General features: G+C 45.8%; 1 protein-coding gene across 1 annotated transcript in view; it reads left to right on the top strand.

Annotated features, from left to right (window-relative positions):
• The window catches only part of SV2A (synaptic vesicle glycoprotein 2A), a 230,954-nt gene that overhangs the window by 176,903 nt on the left and 30,483 nt on the right, over positions 1-23,568 (top strand). The window contains exon 9 of the mRNA XM_089655505.1: positions 21,215-21,379. Within this exon, the coding sequence (XP_089511631.1) occupies positions 21,215-21,379 (165 nt within the window). The remainder of the gene's footprint in view (positions 1-21,214; positions 21,380-23,568) is intronic.

Genomic DNA, 23,568 nt, shown 5'->3' with positions numbered 1-23,568 from the left:
TTACAACAGAGTCACTCCTATGGAGTGGGGAGCAGCCATGACCTGAGAACCCCTCATTACAACAGAGTCACTCTTATGGAGTTGGGAGCAGCTATGACCTGAGAACCCCTCATTACAACAGAGTCACTCCTATGGAGTGGGGAGCAGCCATGACCTGAGAACCCCTCATTACAATAGAGTCACTCCTATGAAGTGGGGAGCAGCCATGACCTGAGAACCCCTCATTACAACAGAGTCACTCCTATGGTATGGGGAGCAGCTATGACCTGAGAACCCCTCATTACAACAGAGTCACTCCTATGGTATGGGGAGCAGCCATGACCTGAGAACCCCTCATCACAACAGAGTCACTCCTATGAAGTGGGGAGCAGCCATGACCTGAGAACCCCTCATTACAACAGAGTCACTCCTATGGTATGGGGAGCAGCTATGACCTGAGAACCCCTCATTACAACAGAGTCACTCCTATGGTATGGGGAGCAGCCATGACCTGAGAACCCCTCATTACAACGGAGTCACTACTATGGAGTGGGGAGCAGCCATGACCTGAGAACCCCTCATTACAACAGAGTCACTCCTATGGAGTGGGGAGCAGCCATGACCTGAGAACCTCTCATTACAACAGAGTCACTCCTATGGTATGGGGAGCAGCTATAACCTGAGAACCCCTCATTACAACAGAGTCACTCCTATGACGTGGGGAGCAGCCATGACCTGAGAACCCCTCATTACAACAGAGTCACTCTTATGGAGTGGGGAGCAGCCATGACCTGAGAACCCCTCATTACAACAGAGTCACTCCTATGGAGTGGGGAGCAGCCATGACCTGAGAACCTCTCATTACAACAGAGTCACTCCTATGGTATGGGAAGCAGCTATAACCTGAGAACCCCTCATTACAACAGAGTCACTCCTATGACGTGGGGAGCAGCCATGACCTGAGAACCCCTCATTACAACAGAGTCACTCTTATGGAGTGGGGAGCAGCCATGACCTGAGAACCCCTCATTACAACAGAGTCACTCTTATGGAGTGGGGAGCAGCTATGACCTGAGAACCCCTCATTACAACAGACTCACTCCTATGGAGTGGGGAGCAGCCATGACCTGAGAACCCCTCATCACAACAGAGTCACTCCTATGGAGTGGGGAGCAGCCATGACCTGAGAACCCCTCATCACAACAGAGTCACTCCTATGGAGTGGGGAGCAGCCATGACCTGAGAACCCCTCATCACAACAGAGTCACTCCTATGAAGTGGGGAGCAGCCATGACCTGAGAACCCCTCATTACAACAGAGTCACTCCTATGGAGTGGGGAGCAGCCATGACCTGAGAACCCCTCATTACAACAGAGTCACTCTTATGGAGTGGGGAGCAGCCATGACCTGAGAACCCCTCATTACAACAGAGTCACTCCTATGGTATGGGGAGCAGCTATAACCTGAGAACCCCTCATTACAACAGAGTCACTCCTATGAAGTGGGGAGCAGCCATGACCTGAGAACCCCTCATTACAACAGAGTCACTCTTATGGAGTGGGGAGCAGCTATAACCTGAGAACCCCTCATTACAACAGAGTCACTCCTATGAAGTGGGGAGCAGCCATGACCTGAGAACCTCTCATTACAACAGAGTCACTCCTATGGTATGGGGAGCAGCTATAACCTGAGAACCCCTCATTACAACAGAGTCACTCCTATGAAGTGGGGAGCAGCCATGACCTGAGAACCCCTCATTACAACAGAGTCACTCTTATGGAGTGGGGAGCAGCCATGACCTGAGAACCCCTCATTACAACAGAGTCACTCCTATGGAGTGGGGAGCAGCCATGACCTGAGAACCCCTCATCACAACAGAGTCACTCCTATGAAGTGGGGAGCAGCCATGACCTGAGAACCCCTCATTACAACAGAGTCACTCCTATGGAGTGGGGAGCAGCCATGACCTGAGAACCCCTCATTACAACAGAGTCACTCTTATGGAGTGGGGAGCAGCCATGACCTGAGAACCCCTCATTACAACAGAGTCACTCCTATGGTATGGGGAGCAGCTATAACCTGAGAACCCCTCATTACAACAGAGTCACTCCTATGAAGTGGGGAGCAGCCATGACTTGAGAACCCCTCATTACAACAGAGTCACTCCTATGGTATGGGGAGCAGCTATAACCTGAGAACCCCTCATTACAACAGAGTCACTCCTATGAAGTGGGGAGCAGCCATGACCTGAGAACCCCTCATTACAACAGAGTCACTCTTATGGAGTGGGGAGCAGCCATGACCTGAGAACCCCTCATTACAACAGAGTCACTCCTATGGGGTGGGGAGCAGCTATGACCTGAGAACCCCTCATTACAACAGAGTCACTCCTATGGAGTGGGGAGCAGCTATGACCTGAGAACCCCTCATTACAACAGAGTCACTCCTATGAAGTGGGGAGCAGCCATGACCTGTAAATCCGTATTAGGTTGGGACTAAGTTACGAACGGTTGTCATACGAGGAGGAACTTCGCATGAGCATTGCCCGATATAGCTTTCAGCTTTTCATTAATCATGATATTGGTCAGTCTTTGAAACCTAAAGTGATATTAAACTCTCCCTTTTAAGCACTTTCAGCAGCTGATTTAATCCCTTTTATATTCCATTTTAAGCTGGTGCCATGATCAGTTCCCCAGGGTTCCTGTTTCAGTGTGGTTCCGTTCTCTTGCAGCATCCTATGGAGCCAGCCTTGCATGCAGGGACTGTGTGCATCAGTAGAAACACATAGCCCCTAGCCTAGGATGGAAAGGCACTCCCCTGCTCCCTCCTCTTCCTCCTCCCCCTCCCTTCTCCAAACTGACTTCTAACTGTGTTATTCACTGTTATCTCTTTCCTGTGAACACTGGAAGTTCAGGAAAGTGACACTGAGAGAGCAGGAGCATTGAACATTTTAAACTGAGAGTACTTGGATTTGAATTTTAACAAATAGTTTACTGGGAAATATTTAATTAATTGTAATGAATTAAGTTGACAATAAAAAAAAATCGTTGTAAACACTACGAGACAGTAAAACAGTCCTTGAGCTTGTTTTTTTTTTTTTGTGTTTTATTAGGGAAATTGAACTTGGATGGGGTAAGGGGTGTATGGGATGCCCAAGGGAAATGTAAACTGAGGACAAACCCCTTAGGTACTATGTACAAGTCCATAGAAGGGTTTCTTTTTTTGGAGAGCACTCCAGCTTCACATGGTGTACCACCCCAAACCCCAGATAGTTCTTTCTATCCAGCCGTCTGGAGGAATCCCTGGACAAGGGGATCCAGTGTCTTCCACTTGAAACAGTCCTGGGTAAGGAGCTAATCAGGTTTCCCACCATTTTCCTTTAACCCATTAATGGACCCATGGGGTGTAGGATTACTCACCTAGTCTCTTTCCTGTTAGTTGGCGTAGGTAGGCGGCTGCCCTCATGCCTTCTGCTGGGCTGGCTCCTTTCCTGGCTCCGGAGGTGGTCCTCACTCTGGGGGTCAGTGAGGCTGAGCGATCCTCCTGTTCAAGTCCAAGCCTGTAGGTAGGCCCCCTTACCACTGGTCCCCCTCCCAGGCTCTTGCATTTCAGCCTTCCTGATATCTTCCACCAAAACTCTCCTGATGACCAGGATCAGTCATATTTAAGGGCTGCTCTGATCCCATGCCAAGTCTCCTGCTTGGGGATTGGCCAGAGTCCCTTGAGTGTGTAGACCAGCCCCTCCTCACCCCCACCCACTGCTTCTAGAATCTTCTCGAAAATTCTAGAGCAGGGGGAGGTATCAAGGAACTGATCTGCAGAGCCTCTCAGCCGTGACCCAAATTTGACCCTGCTGACTATTCCCCAGCCTGCTGCTCAGCCTCTCTATCTGAAAAAAAGAATCAGCTAGCTCCCCCTAGATAACTAGGAGGGTGCTACATAAGGAGCATTCTTCCCACTGATCGCCCATGTCAGGGGGATTCTTCCCACTGACCACCAATGCAAGGTGCATTTTTCCACTGACTACCATTGTAAGGACCATTCTTCCCACTGATCACCAAAGTAAGGGGCATTCTTTCCAATGATTACCAAGGTAAGGAAAAATTTCTCCACTTACCACCAATGTAAGGAGCATTCTTCACAATGTCCACCAATGTAAGGGAGTATTTCTCCACTGATCCTTGGAAAGAATGCTCCTTACATTGGTGATCAGTGGAGAAATACTCCCTTACATTGGTGGACATTGGGAGGAATGCTCCTTACATTGGAGATCACCAACATAAGGGAGTATTTCTCCACTTACTACCAATGTAAGGAGCATTCTTCCCAATGTCCACCAATGTAGGGAGTATTTCTCCACTGATCACCAATGTAAGGAGCATTCTTCCAACTGACCACAAAAGTAAGGAGCATTTCTCCACTGACCACCAATGTAAGGGGCATTTCTCCACTGACCACCAATGTAAGGGGCATTTCTCCACTGACCACCAATGTAAGGGGCATTTCTCCACTGACCGCCAATGTAAGGGAGTATTTCTTCACTGACCACCAATTTAGGGGTATTTCTCCACTGACCACCAATGTAAGAGGCATTTCTCCACTGACCACCAATGTAAGGGGCATTACTCCACTGACCACCAATGTAAGGGGCATTTCTCCACTGACCGCCAATGTAAGGGAGTATTTCTCCACTGACCACTAATGTAAGGAGAATTTCTCCACTGACCACCAATGTAAGGGGCATTTCTCCACTGACCACCAATGTAAGGAACATTTCTCCACTGACCACTAATGTAAGGAGAATTTGTCCACTGACCACCAATGTAAGGGGCATTTCTCCACTGACCACCAATGTAAGGAAGTATTTCTCCACTGACCACCAATGTAAGGGGCATTTCTCCACTGACCACTAATGTAAGGAGAATTTCTCCACTGACCACCAGTGTAAGGAGAATTTCTCCACTGACCACCAGTGTAAGGAGAATTTCTCCACTGACCACCAGTGTAAAGAAAATTTCTCCACTGACCACCAATAAAGTGAAACAATTCTCCACTGACCACCAATGGACACCTTTCCTCTGGTAACTAATGTAAGGGAACACTATAAGTTTCACAGTCTGTGTTTCTTTCCTGGTTTTCATGATTATCTTTGGTGTATAGAGCAAGTGATTGTTGTAAAATAATTGTCCCTGGATGTCAGATATTCTAGGTATGCCACGTTCTTTATTCTTTTATTTAAAACCTTGAACATCTTACTGACCACGCTATTTTACTGTGAAATCTACAGTCTATATACCACCATTTTTAGCATGGGTTCCCTTGAGACCCAACAATTGTTTCAAGCATTCCTCCAGGGTAGAGAAGTCTTGGAAGGTTCTTCAGGAGAGAAAAGAGGGAGTCCTTTGATGAGTATAGGGTGATACGTTCACTTTACACGCTTTCATAACAGGTGGAATTAAAGGTTGCAGTTCATGCAATAAAAGGCCTTTAAGGAAGTCATTTGGAATATAGAGAAACCAATGCTTTTAATATGGAGAGAGCACAATGGCTGGCTTGTCATTTCTGAGGGCAAGCCAACTCCTGTTGGGACCTGGGCTCTTAGCCATGGATTATGTTCAGTCAGGGAAGTAACCCAGTTTTTCAGGAATCATACAAGCTGTTGCTGGAAAATAGAGCAGTTTTGTAAAGGCGGAGAGCAATGTGTAAAAAGGCCATAGTAACTAAGTTTTACTATTTAATTCATTAAATTTTTATTGAACCCACAACAGTACAATCAGTCTGTATATGTAGTAAAGCATGCTTGTTATACTCACTGTGGAACCTAAGGGGTTAATCCTCTGCATTGTGTAAAAAGGCTTTTTGATCCTGTCTTCTCTGTTCCTCCCCTTCTTCTACTGTCCTCAATCCATCTGCTGATAATGCAGAGCTCTTGGAGGCACCCTGCACATGCTCAGTTTAGTGTGTATGGCTAGGTTTTTTTTTATTTGGGAAGGTGCATGTGATTAGCACAGGGCCAAGTGACCACCTCTTATCTCCAGACTGAACCGTAGGCATGCACATGCTCAGTTTGGTGTGTATTGCTAGAGAGGTGGGGTTTGGTAAAAATGAGAAACAAAAGCCTGTACTTTAGTAGGAATCAAACCCAGAACCTAGCTCCAAGCAGTTAGTCACTACTCTGTTTGGTGCATAAGGAGAGGTTGAATAGGGCAGAAGGACACTCCCTGACATTCCCTGTGCACCACATATGATCAAGCCAGAAAAATCTAGGCTCCCCCAGTGGCCAATGGCTTAGGTATTTGGCCTTGTGATCTTTTTAATCTATTGTTGCTGGAAGGGATCTACTGTTGAAGGAGGTGTCTATTGTTGCTGGCTACTGGAAAGTTTATTGATGCTGGCTGCTGGAGAGTCTATTGATGCTGGCTGCTGGAGTGTCTACTGATGCTGGCTGCTGGAGAGTCTACTGATGCTGGCTGCTGGAGAGTCTATTGATGCTGGCTACTGGAGAGTTTATTGATGCTGGCTGCTGGAGAGTCTATTGATGCTGGCTGCTGGAGAGTCTATTGATGCTGGCTGCTGGAGAGTCTATTGATGCTGGCTGCTGGAGAGTCTATTGATGCTGGCTGCTGGAGAGTCTATTGATGCTGGCTGCTGGAGAGTCTATTGATGCTGGCTGCTGGAGTGTCTATTGATGCTGGCTGCTGGAGAGTCTATTGATGCTGGCTGCTGGAGAGTCTATTGATGCTGGCTGCTGGAGAGTCTATTGATGCTGGCTGCTGGAGAGTCTATTGATGCTGGCTGCTGGAGAGTCTATTGATGCTGGCTGCTGGAGAGTCTATTGATGCTGGCTGCTGGAGAGTCTATTGATGCTGGCTGCTGGAGACTCTATTGATGCTGGCTGCTGGAGACTCTATTAATGCTGGCTGCTGGAGATTCTATTGATGCTGGTACTGGAGAGTTTATTGATGCTGGCTTCTGGAGAGTCTATTGATGCTGGCTGCTGGAGTGTCTATTGATGCTGGCTGCTGGAGAGTCTATTGATGCTGGCTGCTGGAGAGTCTTTTGATGCTGGCTGCTGGAGAGTCTATTGATGCTGGCTGCTGGAGACTCTATTGATGCTGGCTGCTGGAAAGTCTATTGATGCTGGCTGCTGGAGAGTCTATTGATGCTGGCTGCTGGAGAATCTATTGATGCTGGCTGCTGGAGACTCTATTAATGCTGGCTGCTGGAGATTCTATTGATGCTGGTACTGGAGAGTTTATTGATGCTGACTTCTGGAGAGTCTATTGATGCTGGCTGCTGGAGTGTCTATTGATGCTGGCTGCTGGAGAGTCTATTGATGCTGGCTGCTGGAGAGTCTATTGTTGCTGGCTGCTGGTGAGTCTATTGATGCTGCCTGCTGGAGAGTCTATTGATGCTGCCTGCTGGAGAGTCTATTGATGCTGGCTGCTGGAGAGTCTATTGATGCTGGCTGCTGGTGAGTCTATTGATGCTGCCTGCTGGAGACTCTATTGATGCTGGCTGCTGGAGAGTCTATTGATGCTGGCTGCTGGAGAGTCTTTTGATGCTGACTTCTGGAGACTCTATTGATGCTGGCTGCTGGAGTGTCTATTGATGCTGGTACTGGAGAGTTTATTGATGCTGACTTCTGGAGAGTCTATTGATGCTGGCTGCTGGAGTGTCTATTGATGCTGGCTGCTGGAGAGTCTATTGATGCTGGCTGCTGGAGAGTCTATTGTTGCTGGCTGCTGGAGAGTCTATTGATGCTGGCTGCTGGAGAGTCTATTGATGCTGGCTGCTGGAGAGTCTATTGATGCTGGCTGCTGGAGAGTCTATTGATGCTGGCTGCTGGAGTGTCTATTGATGCTGGCTGCTGGAGAGTCTATTGATGCTGGCTGCTGGAGAGTCTATTGTTGCTGGCTGCTGGAGTGTCTATTGATGCTGGCTGCTGGAGAGTCTATTGATGCTGGCTGCTGGAGTGTCTATTGATGCTGGCTGCTGGAGAGTCTATTGATGCTGGCTGCTGGAGAGTCTATTGATGCTGGCTGCTGGAGAGTCTATTGATGCTGGCTGCTGGAGAGTCTATTGATGCTGGCTGCTGGAGTGTCTATTGATGCTGGCTGCTGGAGAGTCTATTGATGCTGGCTGCTGGAGAGTCTATTGATGCTGGCTGCTGGAGACTCTATTGATGCTGGCTGCTGGAGACTCTATTAATGCTGGCTGCTGGAGATTCTATTGATGCTGGTACTGGAGAGTTTATTGATGCTGGCTTCTGGAGAGTCTATTGATGCTGGCTGCTGGAGTGTCTATTGATGCTGGCTGCTGGAGAGTCTATTGATGCTGGCTGCTGGAGAGTCTTTTGATGCTGGCTGCTGGAGAGTCTATTGATGCTGGCTGCTGGAGACTCTATTGATGCTGGCTGCTGGAAAGTCTATTGATGCTGGCTGCTGGAGAGTCTATTGATGCTGGCTGCTGGAGAATCTATTGATGCTGGCTGCTGGAGACTCTATTAATGCTGGCTGCTGGAGATTCTATTGATGCTGGTACTGGAGAGTTTATTGATGCTGACTTCTGGAGAGTCTATTGATGCTGGCTGCTGGAGTGTCTATTGATGCTGGCTGCTGGAGAGTCTATTGATGCTGGCTGCTGGAGAGTCTATTGTTGCTGGCTGCTGGTGAGTCTATTGATGCTGCCTGCTGGAGAGTCTATTGATGCTGGCTGCTGGAGAGTCTATTGATGCTGGCTGCTGGTGAGTCTATTGATGCTGCCTGCTGGAGAGTCTATTGATGCTGGCTGCTGGAGAGTCTATTGATGCTGGCTGCTGGTGAGTCTATTGATGCTGCCTGCTGGAGACACTATTGATGCTGGCTGCTGGAGAGTCTATTGATGCTGGCTGCTGGAGAGTCTTTTGATGCTGACTTCTGGAGACTCTATTGATGCTGGCTGCTGGAGTGTCTATTGATGCTGGTACTGGAGAGTTTATTGATGCTGACTTCTGGAGAGTCTATTGATGCTGGCTGCTGGAGTGTCTATTGATGCTGGCTGCTGGAGAGTCTATTGATGCTGGCTGCTGGAGAGTCTATTGTTGCTGGCTGCTGGAGAGTCTATTGATGCTGGCTGCTGGAGAGTCTATTGATGCTGGCTGCTGGAGAGTCTATTGTTGCTGGCTGCTGGAGAGTCTATTGATGCTGGCTGCTGGAGAGTCTATTGATGCTGGCTGCTGGAGAGTCTATTGATGCTGGCTGCTGGAGAGTCTATTGATGCTGGCTGCTGGAGAGTCTATTGATGCTGGCTGCTGGAGTGTCTATTGATGCTGGCTGCTGGAGAGTCTATTGATGCTGGCTGCTGGAGAGTCTATTGTTGCTGGCTGCTGGAGTGTCTATTGATGCTGGCTGCTGGAGAGTCTATTGATGCTGGCTGCTGGAGAGTCTATTGATGCTGGCTGCTGGAGTGTCTATTGATGCTGGCTGCTGGAGAGTCTATTGATGCTGGCTGCTGGAGAGTCTATTGATGCTGGCTGCTGGAGAGTCTATTGATGCTGGCTGCTGGAGAGTCTATTGATGCTGGCTGCTGGAGTGTCTATTGATGCTGGCTGCTGGAGAGTCTATTGATGCTGGCTGCTGGAGAGTCTATTGATGCTGGCTGCTGGAGAGTCTTATGATGCTGGCTGCTGGAGAGTCTATTGATGCTGGCTGCTGGAGAGTCTATTGATGCTGGCTGCTGGAGAGTCTATTGATGCTGGCTGCTGGAGAGTCTATTGATGCTGGCTGCTGGAGAGTCTATTGATGCTGGCTGTTGGAGAGTCTATTGATGCTGGCTGCTGGAGAGTCTATTGATGCTGGCTGCTGGAGAGTCTATTGATGCTGGCTGCTGGAGAGTCTATTGATGCTGGCTGCTGGAGACTCTATTGATGCTGGCTGCTGGAGATTCTATTGATGCTGGTACTGGAGAGTTTATTGATGCTGGCTTCTGGAGAGTCTATTGATGCTGGCTGCTGGAGTGTTTATTGATGCTGGCTGCTGGAGAGTCTATTGATGCTGGCTGCTGGAGACTCTATTGATGCTGGCTGCTGGAGACTCTATTGATGCTGGCTGCTGGAGAGTCTATTGATGCTGGCTGCTGGAGAATCTATTGATGCTGGCTGCTGGAGACTCTATTGATGCTGGCTGCTGGAGACTCTATTGATGCTGGCTGCTGGAGAATCAATTGATGCTGGCTGCTGGTGGATCTGTTGTTGCTGTTGGGGGTCTATTGTTGCTGGGGCTGTATTTTGTTGCAAGGGTCCTTTGTTGCTGGGGTGATCTATTGTTGCTGGGGGGTCTTATGCTACTGGATGCAGAGGATTTATTTATAATTAACCAATTCCATACAAATTACTTAGCAACAAAAAATGATACTTGGTTCTGTATTCTCTAACAGGAGCAGTACTGGGAGGTGGGTAGGGGAGAATCAAGGAACAGTGCTCGGAGGTGGGGATGACTCAGAAGCGGGGAGTTCCTGCACCTATTCTATATGAAAAAAATCCCTGTGTATATGTATTGGAGGAAATGAAGGGGGGGGGGTAGATTTTGTTGCCTACAGGTCCTCTTTGAGCTCAGAGCTGAGCCACTCACAAAACATTTTATTCAACCTGGTGTCCTTTTCAATGGCAGATTCTGTCCTTGGAAGCAAAGCTTTAACTTGACAGGTGCTTTGTGTACCGAGCCTAACGTCTGTATTTTCTAATCAGCATTGAGGCTTCCAAATTGACTCCCCCAAATAACCATTAATTTGAGCTGTCAGGGAGGTAATTAAAATGCTACATTCCCAGTTACAGCCTGGCATTCCTCCGCCGCACATTAAAAGCGGCAGCCATCAGTTGCTAATGAAGTTATAGTCTTGTGGTCGGGCGCTGGGAGCAATAACCGGATCCCGGGCTTGTGGGGAGAATCAAATGTTGCATTACATCTAGTGCGGTTTCATCTCTGGAACATTTGGAAAGAAAACGAGCCACAATAACACGACTAAAGAAGCACATTATTGGCATTGCTAGTTATTTACAGGATTTTATATTAAAGATTTTATTATGTAACCATGGTACAGGAGGGAGATGAATAAAGACAAAGTTTAAAGAGACCCTGTCACCAACTTCAAAAATTACAGGTAAAGCTGAAAAAAAATGAAATACTTTAAATGCTTACTTACAGTGTTTTTTTATTTCCATAAATTATATTTTATTTATTTGCAATTTTTCAATTGCAATTTGAACTTGCTAGAAAAATTGACAAGCGCTCCCCCAACTTCTTCACCCCTTCCCTCACTTCCCTATATAATCTTTTATGTAGCTGCTGGGGAATTATAGAAGGGGAATGCTACAGAGTGTCCCATCCAAGATGGCGGCACCCAGCAGCAGTCTCACGGCCTTTGGATGACTACATAAGGGAGGCTTTTATAGGTAAATTCCATGCACTAGGATGTGCATCTGCTCAGACCGCTATCTTGGATAAACCCCCCCCCCCCCCGGCCAAAAAGTTAGTTAAATGCAATCACAGGTATACAGTTTGGGGACCACTGACCTAGAGTAAAACAAGTCCCAACTCAAACCACAAGCCAACAACTTCCATGCACCTTCCTGTATCATCTTTTATGTAGCTGCTGGGGAATTATAGAAGGGGAATGCTACAGAGTGCCACATCCAAGATGGCGGCACCCAGCAGCAGTCTCTTCCATGTGCTAGGATGTGCATATGCTCAGACCACTATCTTGAAACACCCCCCGGCCAAACAGTCAGTTAAATGCAATCACAGGTATATAGTTTGGAGACCACTGACGTAGAGTAAAACAATTCCCAACTCAAACCACAAGCAAACAACTTCCATGCACCTCCCTATATAATCTTTTATTTAGCTGCTGGGGGATTATAGAAGGGGAATGCTATAGAGTGTCACATCCAAGATGGCGGCACCCGACAGCAGTCTCACGGCCTTTGGATGACTACATAAGGGAGGCTTTTATAGGTAAATTTCATGCATTAGGATGTGCATCTGCTCAGACCGCTATCTTGTACAGTCGCACCCCCCCCCCCCCCCGGCCAAAGAGTCAGTTAAATGCAATCACAGGTATACAGTTTGGAGACCACTGACGTAGAGTAAAACAATTCCCAACTCAAACCACAAGCAAACAACTTTCATGCACCTCCCTATATAATCCTTTATGTAGCTGCTGGGGAATTATAGAAGGGGAATGGTTCAGAGTGTCACATCCAAGATGGCAGCACCCAGCAGCAGTCTCTTCCATGTGCCAGGATGTGCATCTGCTCAGACCGCTATCTTGAAACACCCCCCGACCACACAGTCAGTTAAATACAATCACAGGTATATAGTTTGGAGACCACTGACGTAGAGTAAAACAATTCCCAACTCAAACCACAAGCAAACAACTTCCATGCACCTCCCTATATAATCTTTTATTTAGCTGCTGGGGGATTATAGAAGGGGAATGCTACAGAGTGCCCCATCCAAGATGGCGGCACCCAGCAGCAGTCTCAGGGCCTTTGGATGACTACATAAGGGAGGCTTTTATAGGTAAATTCCATGCATAAAATATGTTTAATGCACATATAATCCTATGGGAAGATTGTTGTTGAACAAATGGTCTGATGACAGGTCTCCTTAACCACTTTTGCCAACCTGGCACATATAGGTGGCCCTAGGTAAACACTTTACTGTGCTGAGAGAACACCCCCTTCAGGCTCCCAGCACAGTAACAAATGGGTACTGGAAATTTCTCGATGCATACTTGCGATCGGGAGCTTTCCAATTATGCAACCACTGTGACTGCCAAGTACAGCGGTCACATGATCGGAATGCCTGTCTCCGCCTCCCAGTATTTAGATCCAATTAAAGGGCTGGGAAGTGGCAGGAAGGGGTTAAAAGTAAAGGAAAAAAGCCTGGGAAAAAATACTAATGCAGCCACCACATTCAAAGTACTAGAAAGGCGCACCATATTACATATTTGTTCTTGAGTTTAGATACACTTTAAGGAGATTGTGCAATCAGAAGGTAACAGATCCGGCCATCTTTGATATTAAAGTAGATCTAAAGGCTTAACATTTTGAATCAAATATGGGAGCGTTAATCCCACTGTCACTTCCTGCCCTGTAGACTAAACAAGAAGTGAAAAGAGATCTTTCCAATAGAAGGGAAATCCCCTCTTAGTTACCTCTGGAAAAAATGTCCCAAATGGAAGATTTCCCCTTTATTCCTATTGTATTGGCAACTCAAAATGTTGGATCTACCCTCACTTTCATTCCTGATAGTGATCAGGACAATTGGATAGAGTGAATCTCCCTAATGGGGACACAGAATCAGGGGCGGACTGACCATTTGGAAACTCAGGCACTGACCGAGGGCCCGGGGTCAGTAGGGGGCCCCATGAGATGCCCCTGGTACCTTTTTCATAGGCCTTTTTGAGTTTGGGCAAGGACACAGGGGCCCCATGATCCCCTATTGCCCGGGGGCCCCATGAGTTGTCAGTCCGCCCCTGCACAGAATAGAATAAGAACCTAAAGTTAAAGTACCTCACTGTAAAAGTCAAATAGGTTTATTCCAAACAGAAATTGGATTGTGATGGGAATGGAAAGATCTAAATTTGAAGAGCCATAATATTAAGGTTCAAAATTTTTTCCAGAAATAAATTGTATTCCACTCTAACGCATTTCGGAGGCTAAGTTCCGCTCCCTTTATCAAGGGTTTAACCCCTTGCCTACCGGGCACTTATACCCCCTTCTTTACCAGGCCAATTTTCAGCTTTCAGTGCTGTCGCACTTTGATTGACAATTGCGCGGTCGTGCAAGATTGTACCCATATGAAATTTTTATCATTTTTTCTCACAAATAGAGCTTTCTTTTTGTGGTATTTAATCGCTGCTGGGCACTTTACTTTTTGCGCTATAAACGAAAAAAGTGCAAAAAATTTGAAAAAAAAAGTTTCTTTGTTTCTATTATAAAATTTTTCAAACAGGTAATTTTCTCCTTCACTGATGTGCGTTGATGAGGCAGCACTGATGGGCACTAATAGACGGCACTGATGGGCACTGATAGGCAGCACTGATAGGCAGCACTAATAAGGTGGCACGGATAGGCGGCACTAATGAGGTGTCACGGATAGGCGGCACTGATAGACAGCACTGATAGGTGGCACTGACTGGCATCAATGCTGGGCACTGACTGGCGGCACTGCTAGGCATTGACTGGCGCAACTACTGGGCACTGACTGGCACAACCACTGGGCACTGACTGGTGGCACTGACTGGTAGCACTGCTGGGCTGCACTGATGGGCACTAGTGGGTGGCATTGGTGGGCACAGGTGGATGGCACTGGTGGGCACAGGTAGTTGGACACAGGTGGGTGGCACTGCTAGGCACAGGTAGGTGGCACTTCTGAGCACAGGTAGGTGGCACTGCTGGGTGGCACAGGTGGGTGCACTGCTGGACACAGGAGGGTGCACTGATGGGCACAGGTGGGCGCACTGCTGGGCACAGGTGGGCGGAATTGGTGTGTGGCTGGGCACCGATCATCAGGGCACTGATCATCAGCACCCTGATGATCGGTGCCGATCCCCGCTCTGACAACTGGCGGTTTTCGGCAGTACTTTCCTCACGATCTGACAGCGTGAGGAAAGTGCAGCCGAGAACCGGCAATTGCATTTCCCGATGATCAGCATGTCATTGGACACGGCTGATCACGTGGTAAAAGGCCGCTGTGATTGGCCTTTTACCACATCACGTGATCAGCTGTGTCCGTAGGACACAGCGATCAAAGAGATCGCCAGGTGCGCGCCCCCCGGGGGGCACGCAGGAAAAGCGAGTTCGGGGAGGACGTCATATGACGCCCTCCCAGAACTGGCCGGCCGCAGTGTAGCCGTCATTCGGCTATCTGCGGTTGGCAAGTAGTTAAAGAAACATAGTATTCAGGTTTAAAAAATAGTGGGTATTTATAGACCAGTTGTCTCCAAACTGTGTCCTGGGGCCAGATGCGGCCTTTTGCTTGCTATAAGCCAGCCCTTGGAGTACTATTTCATCCACTGATACCAACGATGGGCCATTATTCCCCCCGCTGACACCAATGACGGGGAATAATTTCTTTCAAAATACCAACAATGGGCCATTATCCCCCACTCCTCACCCGACACCAATGAAGGGGTACAACTGCTTCCAATGACACAAATGATAGGGCACTGTTCTTTCCACTGATACCAAACATGGGGCATTTTTTTCCCATTGAGATTGGGACCCTTTTGACTCCCAATGGCCACAGTCCAACCCCCGTAAAGTCTGAAGGACAGTAAACTGGCCCTTTGTTTAGAAAGTTTGGAGACCCCTGTTCTAGACAGTGGGTGGTTTGGCACAACAATAATTAGCAGCTGGCTCAAGCAACCGTCTAAACATTCCCCACTTTGTAAAAAGTCCACTTACTTTGTTTCTTTGCTTTTTCAAGCCCTGATGAAGGGAGTGGAGCTGAGCCCCCGAAACACGTTGAGTTTTGTATACCATTTATTTTTGGAATATTACGGTGTGCCTCTTCAATTTCAGTTCTTTCTATTACCATCACAACCCAAGGTGATTATGGAAATCCTTCAGTGTGCAGAAGCCAGCAGCCCAATGTTCATATTCCCTTTAGATCCCAAGTCCAACCTTCAAGGGTTCCAACCCTTTTGCCACTCGATCCAAATTTAAAAAAATTAAGTTTGCCTTTAGTTATACTTCAATTGTGAAAAACAACAATGGCTTGCTAGGGAGGGAAGTGAGCCGTTCATCTGTAGAAAAATGGGGGTTTGAACTGCTTTGATTTGTATTTCTTGCTCTGTTACCTCATATATATGCGAAGAATGACTCTGACCTTTCGCAATGCATCATAATAATGTTTTATTAATAGCTCAGTTATGCTAATTCACTAATTCTTCAAATGTGCTTTTACTGTCTTCAAAGAAGGTTTATTTTTTTACCTCCCGAACATGCGTTTTCTAGCTGTTTTGACAGAATAATAATTCAATTAGCATTTAGCGAACCGTTTTTAAAAATAACTTCTAACTAATTAAAAGGAAACACGTATTTTTAATGTTTATTTAGATGGTGTTACCCAACAGGCTATACAAGGGTAAACAGGGGTTTATTGTTTATTTTAGGATAGAGAGCGGAACATGAATAATTTGCTTGTCTGAGCTGTCAGAAAAAAATGGGGCAGAGAGCTGAAAGTACACACTGCAGAGCTCAGTGAGAAGACCTCTGAAAGCTGATTGGAGGGAAGGAACCCCTCCCCCCGCCCACACACACCTCCTCCACACAGCACACAGAAAATGAGCCCTCTGTCACCATTTTTCACTTGGTGTCAGGAAAACTTGTAAGAAGCAACTTATGCAGATTGCAGAGGAACGGGGCAGCAGACAGAACTTACACTTAGTGCTCTGGATTGAGACAAGCACACACTATAGAGGGATATTCTTTGTTCATATTTCATATCTGAGGTTTACAATCACTTTAAAACACCTGTTTCTTTTGTACCAAAGGTTTTATTAAACATGGTAAAATAAACATACAAACCATAATAAATCGTATGATACAAAGCGACATCAGACAATAGAGGACAGGGAAACATCAGACAAAAACACCAGAACAGAGGCGGACTGACAACTCATGGGGCCCCGGGCAATAGGGGATCATGGGGCCCCTGTGTCCTTGCACAAACTCAAGAAAGCCTATGAAAAAGGTACCAGGGGCATCTCATGGGGCCTCCTACTGACCCCGGGCCCTCGGGCAGTGCTCGAGTTTCTAAATGGTCAGTCCGCCCCTGCATCGGAATACACATATGAGACCCACAACGGGGTCCAAATAATACTGTGTAGAACAGCGGGCTATGAAGCCCACAATCACATTTTGAAATATAAAAGCTACATTCAACAAAGGTAGCAAAAATAAAAACACAAAGAGAGCCTCGCCCTGAGCATCACAGAATTGTCAGATAATAACAAATGATATACAATTGGTCTAATGCAGTGTTTTACAGCCTTTTTTCAGTCAAGGCACCCTTTAAAATTATGGACAGTCCTGAGGCATCCTTTAAAATTATGGACAGTCCCGAGGAACCCTTTCAAATTATGGAAAGTCCCGAGGCACCCTTTAAAATTATGGACAGTCCTGAGGCACCCTTTAAAATTTTTGACAGTCCTAAGGCACCCTTTAAAATTTTGGACAGTCCTAAGGCACCCTTTAAAATTTTGGACAGTCCTAAGGCACCCTTTAAAATTATGGACAGTCCTGAGGCATCCTTTAAAATTTTGGACAGTCCTAAGGCATCATTTAAAATTTTGGACAGTCCTGAGGCACCCTTTCAAATTTTGGACAGTCCTGAGGCACCCTTTAAAATTTTGGACAGTCCTAAGGCACCCTTTAAAATTTTGGACAGTCTTGAGGCACCCTTTAAAATTTTGGACAGTCTTGAGGCACCCCATTCTAAAATGTGAAAAAGTATTCAAATAGTTTTATGTAACACAGCAACATCCACACATGTAGGACACCCAACATTAGAGGGGATTTATTCTTCCAAAGCAAATACACTTTTTCACACTGGTACTGACTAGTATTCCAATGTTTCCTTTCTCCATCACTGAGCTAATGTGACCCCAGCACTGATGGAGAGGGGCAGGGGATGATCAAACTAGGTTGCTGTGCAGGCAGCTGACATCCTCCTTATCAACTGATGACCTCATTGGTTGTCAGGACGCTGGCGGCTAGAAGGGCGTAATGGTGCACAATGAAAACCTGCAGCTTTGTGTAACTAAAAGGCGTGCTTGTTCCACCCGCTGGCTTGTATACAAGTTTTGGGCAATTTGTAGACATTTTGCCTGGGCACCCTGGTTGAGAAAGGCTGGTCTAATGTATACAAACCATGTAAGAGGAAAGAGAGAGAAAAAAAAGTCAAGAAGATCCAAAGAGGACCAAGAGGTCAAGAACCCCACACCCCCTCAATCCAGAATAGAAAAGACAGAAAAACAAAAAAAAAGAGGAAATTAAGAGAGAGAAGAAAGAGACAGACCAGTAAAGAAAAGAAGTTTGCCTGGGGGGGGGGAGGGAGCCGGGAGACACGACCCCCACATAGGGGGATTGAAGAGGCAAATCCCAACTCATCAAAGATTAGTGAGCTTTGTGGTAAAACAAGAAACCGGATGATAGTCCACCCAAGGTTGCCAAACAGGGGCGGACTGACCATTTGAAAACTCGGGCACTGCCCGAGGGCCCGGGGTCAGTAGGGGGCCCCATCAGATGCCCCTGGTACCTTTTTCATAGGCTTTTTTGAGTTTGGGCAAGGACACAGGGGCCCCATGATCCCCTATTGCCCGGGGACCCCATGAGTTGTCAGTCCGCCCCTGTTGCCAAACTGAGAAACTTATCGTGATTATCCTCCAACGTGTTTCTTTTGTTTCATGGGGACTCCATTGGGCCAGATTCACATCTACGTATTCAGAAATGCACGTTAATGCGCATCACATCACAAGTTAACGCATTGTGTTGGGGCAGTTGATTCATTTTGTATTAAATTGCATCTGAAATGAAGCCACGCTTGTTTTGTGAATTGACCCAATGGCAACATATGATGCATTACTGGGCATTGTGGCACGCTGCAAATCACGTGCGTTGTGTTAGTGCATTGGTTGCATTATGGCCACGTAAAAGTTTGAAGCCAGGCTTAGTGAAATCTCTGCACTGCGTTCCCACCTCTGTACACCTGACGGCCATTATGAGAGGCCTTCACCATCCCTGCTGGATTTTTAAAACCTATTTTAACCATTTGCCGCCCGCCCTATGGCCGAATGGCGGCCGGCAAATGTCATCAGCGTTCCGGGTGGACGCCATATGGCATCCTCCCGCACATGCGCAGATCGCACTCCTGCAGAGCCTCGCAGCGGCGCGATCTGTCACCGGCCGTGTACCTCGGACACGGCCGATGACAGATCTGAGTATCGGCCCCCGTTGCTGGTACCATGTGACCTGCTGTGACCAATCACAGCAGGTCACATGACAGTTGTATACAATGGATGGCTTCATTCATGCCATCCATTGTTTACTAGTGTCTAGCTGTGAGTGGTCACAGCTAATCACATGCACATGTCATGTGATTAGCTGTGGCCAAATCACAGCTAAGCACAAAAGAAAAAAAAAAAAAAACCCTGAATGAATCAGTCATTCAGGTAAATGCTTGCTTATAGCAAAGTAAAAAAAAATACTGATCACTTCCCTAAAGTAGTACAATGTTACTATGGTAACATTGTACTACTTTGGTCATAGTGAAATGTGAAAAAAATAAAATAAAAAAATAAATATATATATATATTTTTTTCACACTATCACCAGTCAGTGTCCCTGATCACCACCATGCCAGTTATATGATGACGCTGTACTGCACTGGTGACAATATGTAAAAAAAAAATAGTGAAACTAATTTTTTTAATTTTTTAATTTTCTGAAAAATTATGACAAAAAAATACAACTTCAAAAAACTCGCCATGCCTCTTATGAAGTACATCGGACTGTCTACTCTGCAAAAAGGGGTCATTTGGGGGATATCTGTACTGTCCTGACATTCTTGGACCTCAAGAAATTAGATTGGCTGTCAGTACTTCAGGACTGATCAATATTCAGATCTATACCATAGTTTGTGAACTCTATAACTTTCCTACAAACTAAAAAATACATCCTAATTTGGGTTATTTTCACCAAAGACATGTAGCAGAATACATCTTGGCTTAAATTTATGAAGAACAATTATTTATTTGCAAACTTTTATAACAGAAACAAAAAAAAGGTGTTTTTTTCAAAATTTTTGGTCTTTTTATGTTAATTTAGCAAAAAATAAAACCCCGGCGGTGATTAAATACCACCAAAAGAAAGCTCTAGTTGTGTGAAGAAAATTATAAAATTTTAGTTTGGGTACAATGTTGTATGACCGCGCAATTGTCATTCAAAGTGTGAGAGCACTGAAACATGAAAAATGGCCTGGGCAGGAAGGGGGTAAAATTGCCCGGTATTGAATTGGTTAAGTTTGGGAGGATGTAACATGAGGAGGTGGAGCACACAAGGGTGGACAGGAACACCAAAAATTCCCAGGTGGACATTAACCTCCCTGGCGGTATTCCCGAGTGTAGCTCGGGGTAAAGTTTCAGTACCACAAGCGGTAACCCCGAGCTACACTCGGGCTTACCATGCGGCTCTGCTCCTCGATCCCTCGGTCACTTACCTTGTCCTGCGCTCCCGCGATGTCCCTCCTTCAGTGTCCCCGGCAATGTAATCCGGCGGATGCCGGCATCTGTCATCTGGGTTCCGTTCCCTGCGAGCGTCGGAACGTACGGGGGACGGAACGGCGGGAAATTTGAAAATGACAAAAAGTGACATTCACAAAAATCACTAAAATCACATAGTATAACATTCCTGTATCAAACCATTTCACATACATTTTGTCCCGAGTGCTTTGTCCGGCGCCCTGCCTGCATTTTTACTGTTCTTTCTGCCTGGAAACTGAGAAACGTCCATGGCGTCCAAAAAGCGTCCCTTTAGGTCAAAAGCGGTTTTAGACCGGCTAGAGAACAGCGATAGTAAATCAGAACCACTTGCAGAATTGAGTGATAATGATTCGTGGGGGAAATTCATCATCAGACACTGAAAACGATTCTGCGACTTTGCTCAGCGATGTGCGAACTTGGCGCTATATTTCAAATTTCAGTGTTTTTGGTTTGATTATATTATTGAATTAAATGTATTATTATATTATTATTTTTTCTGATTATTTATTAAATTATAATTTATGATTCCGTGTTTCAAGTTTTATCCTACCCGGGGTGTTTACTAGACTCTTGTTCGGACAGATTTCAGTGAGTTATTCCTAAAATTACAGGCCTACAATATAAAACGCCAAATTTCCATGCAAAATAATGGTACCGCTTTCAGCACCAAAAATCTGAAATAATCATACCGCCGAGGAGGTTACAGAGTTAGGAATAATGGCCCAGAGATCTCGCTATTGCAATATCCAAGACATCTAAAAATCTATAGGCTTCCCTAGTCCACCAGGCTCAGCCTGCCCCTTTTGGGTGGACTGGTCTTTTCATGTTTTAAAAACCTAATTTAAAACAATTTAGACTCAAAATGCCATGGTGTCCTGAAGGGATTTCATTTTTAATATTAGTTTCCTCTACAATTGTCCTTCAGCTACTATGGACTGACGGTGTGGTTCCCAGACATGATCAAGCATCTGCAGAACATCGACTACGCCTCACGCACCAAATACTTCTCCAACGAACGGGTGATCAGCTTCAATTTCAACTTCACTCTAGAAAACCAAGTCCATAGGAATGGAGAGTACCAAAACGACAAGTAAGATATGATGTGTCCTAATGTGTTTAAAAAGCATAATGTCACCACTACCTAATGTCATCTCTATATATGAGCCTTAACTTTTGTTACATGCTGTCCACAATGGGGAGATTTCCTTCTCCTTTTTCAGTGACCTACATAGGAACATAGAAGAGTGGTGGCCAGGGGCGGACTGACAACTCATGGGGCCACTGGGCAATAGGGGATCATGGGGCCCCTGTGTCCTTGACCAAACTCAAAAAAGCCTATGAAAAAGGTGCCAGGGGCATCCCATGGGGCCCCCTACTGACCCCGGGCCCTCGGGCAGTGCCCAAGTTTCCAAATGGTCAGTCCGCCCCTGGTGGTGGCAGAAAAAGAAGCAATGGTTTATCAAGTCAATATTTTAATATCTTATAGAATCAGTCCTCCCTCCTCCTGCTGGTGACCCTTCTAGTGATAACTAAAGATCTTTACAGAGGGAATCAGGACCTCCTTTCTCCTGCTGGTGATTCTTTTACTGATAACTAATCTATAGTATATAGGGGGGTGAGGACCTCATTCTTCCTATTGGTGATCTCTCTAATAAGATCTACTGTATATAGAGGGAATCAGGACCTCCTTCCTCCTTCTGGTAATCCCGCTAGAGATAATTAAAGACCTATAACAAGGAATCAGGACCTCCTTCCGGTAATCCCATTAGTGATAATTAAAGATCTATATAAAGGAATTAAGACCTCCTTCGTCCTGCTGGTGGTCCTTTTAGTGATAACTTAACCTATAGTATATAGGGGGGTGAGGACCTCATTCCTTCTATTGGTGAGTCCTCTAATGATAAATAAGATCTACTGTATATAGAGGGAATCAGGACCTCCTTCCTCCTTCTGGTAATCCCACTAGTGATAATTAAAGATCTATATAAAGGAATCAGGACCTCCTTTGTCCTCCTGGTAATCCCGCTAGTGATAATTAAAGACATATATAAAGGAATCGGGACCTCCTTTGTCCTCCTGGTAATCCTGCTAGTGATAATTAAAGACATATATAAAGGAATCAGGACCTCCTTTATCCTGCTGGTGGTCTTTTTAGTGATAACTAATCTATAGTATATAGGGGGGTGAGGACCTCATTCCTCCTATTGGTGATCCCTCTAATGATAAATAAGATCTACTGTATATAGAGGGAATCAGGACCTCCTTCCTCCTTCTGGTAATCCCGCTAGAGATAATTAAAGACCTATAACAAGGAATCAGGACCTCCTTCTGGTAATCCCGTTAGTGATAATTAAAGATCTATATAAAGGAATCAAGACCAACTTCGTCCTGCTGGCGGTCCTTTTAGTGATAACTAAAGTATATAGGGGGGTGAGGACCTCATTCCTCCTATTGGTGATATCTCCAGTAATAAATACGATCTACTGTATATATAAGGAATCAGGACCTCTTTCCTCCTCCTGGTAATCCTGCTAGTGATAATTAAAGGCCTATAACAAGGATTCAGGACCTCCTTTGTCCTTCTGGTAATCCCACTAGTGATAATTAAAGATCTATATAAAGGAATCAAGACCAACTTCGTCCTGCTGGTGGTCCTTTTATTGATAACTAATCTATAGTATATAGGTGGGTGAGGACCTCATTCCTCCTTTTGGTGATATCTCCAGTAATAAATAAGATCTAATGTATATAGAGGGAATCAGGACCTCTTTCCTCCTCCTGGTAATCCTGCTAGTGATAATTAAAGATCTATATAAAGGAATCAGGACCTCCTACATCCTGCTGGTGGTCCTTTTAGTGATAACTAATCTATAGTATATAGGGGTATGAGGACCTCATTCCTCCTATTGGTGAGCCCTCTAAGGATAAATAAGATCTACTGTATATAAAGGGAATCAGGACCTTCTTCCTCCTCCTGGTAATCCCGCTAGTTATAATTAAAGGCCTATAACAAGGATTCAGGGCCTCCTTTGTCCTGCTGGTAATCCCTCTAGTGATATAGAGGGAATCAGGACCTCCTTCCTCCTTCTGGTAATCCCGCTAGAGATAATTAAAGACCTATAACAAGGAATCAGGACCTCCTTCCGGTAATCCCGCTAGTGATAATTAAAGATCTATATAAAGGAATCAGGACCTCCTGCATCCTGCTGGTGGTCCTTTTAGTGATAGCTAATCTATAGTATATAGGGGGGTGAGGACCTCATTCCTCCTATTGGTGAA

Source organism: Staurois parvus, unplaced genomic scaffold, assembly GCF_062004578.1.
Source record: "Staurois parvus isolate SC_StPar_1 unplaced genomic scaffold, SC_StPar_1.0 ptg000842l, whole genome shotgun sequence".
NCBI lineage: Eukaryota > Metazoa > Chordata > Amphibia > Anura > Ranidae > Staurois > Staurois parvus.
This window is presented reverse-complemented; position numbering and strand designations above follow the sequence as displayed.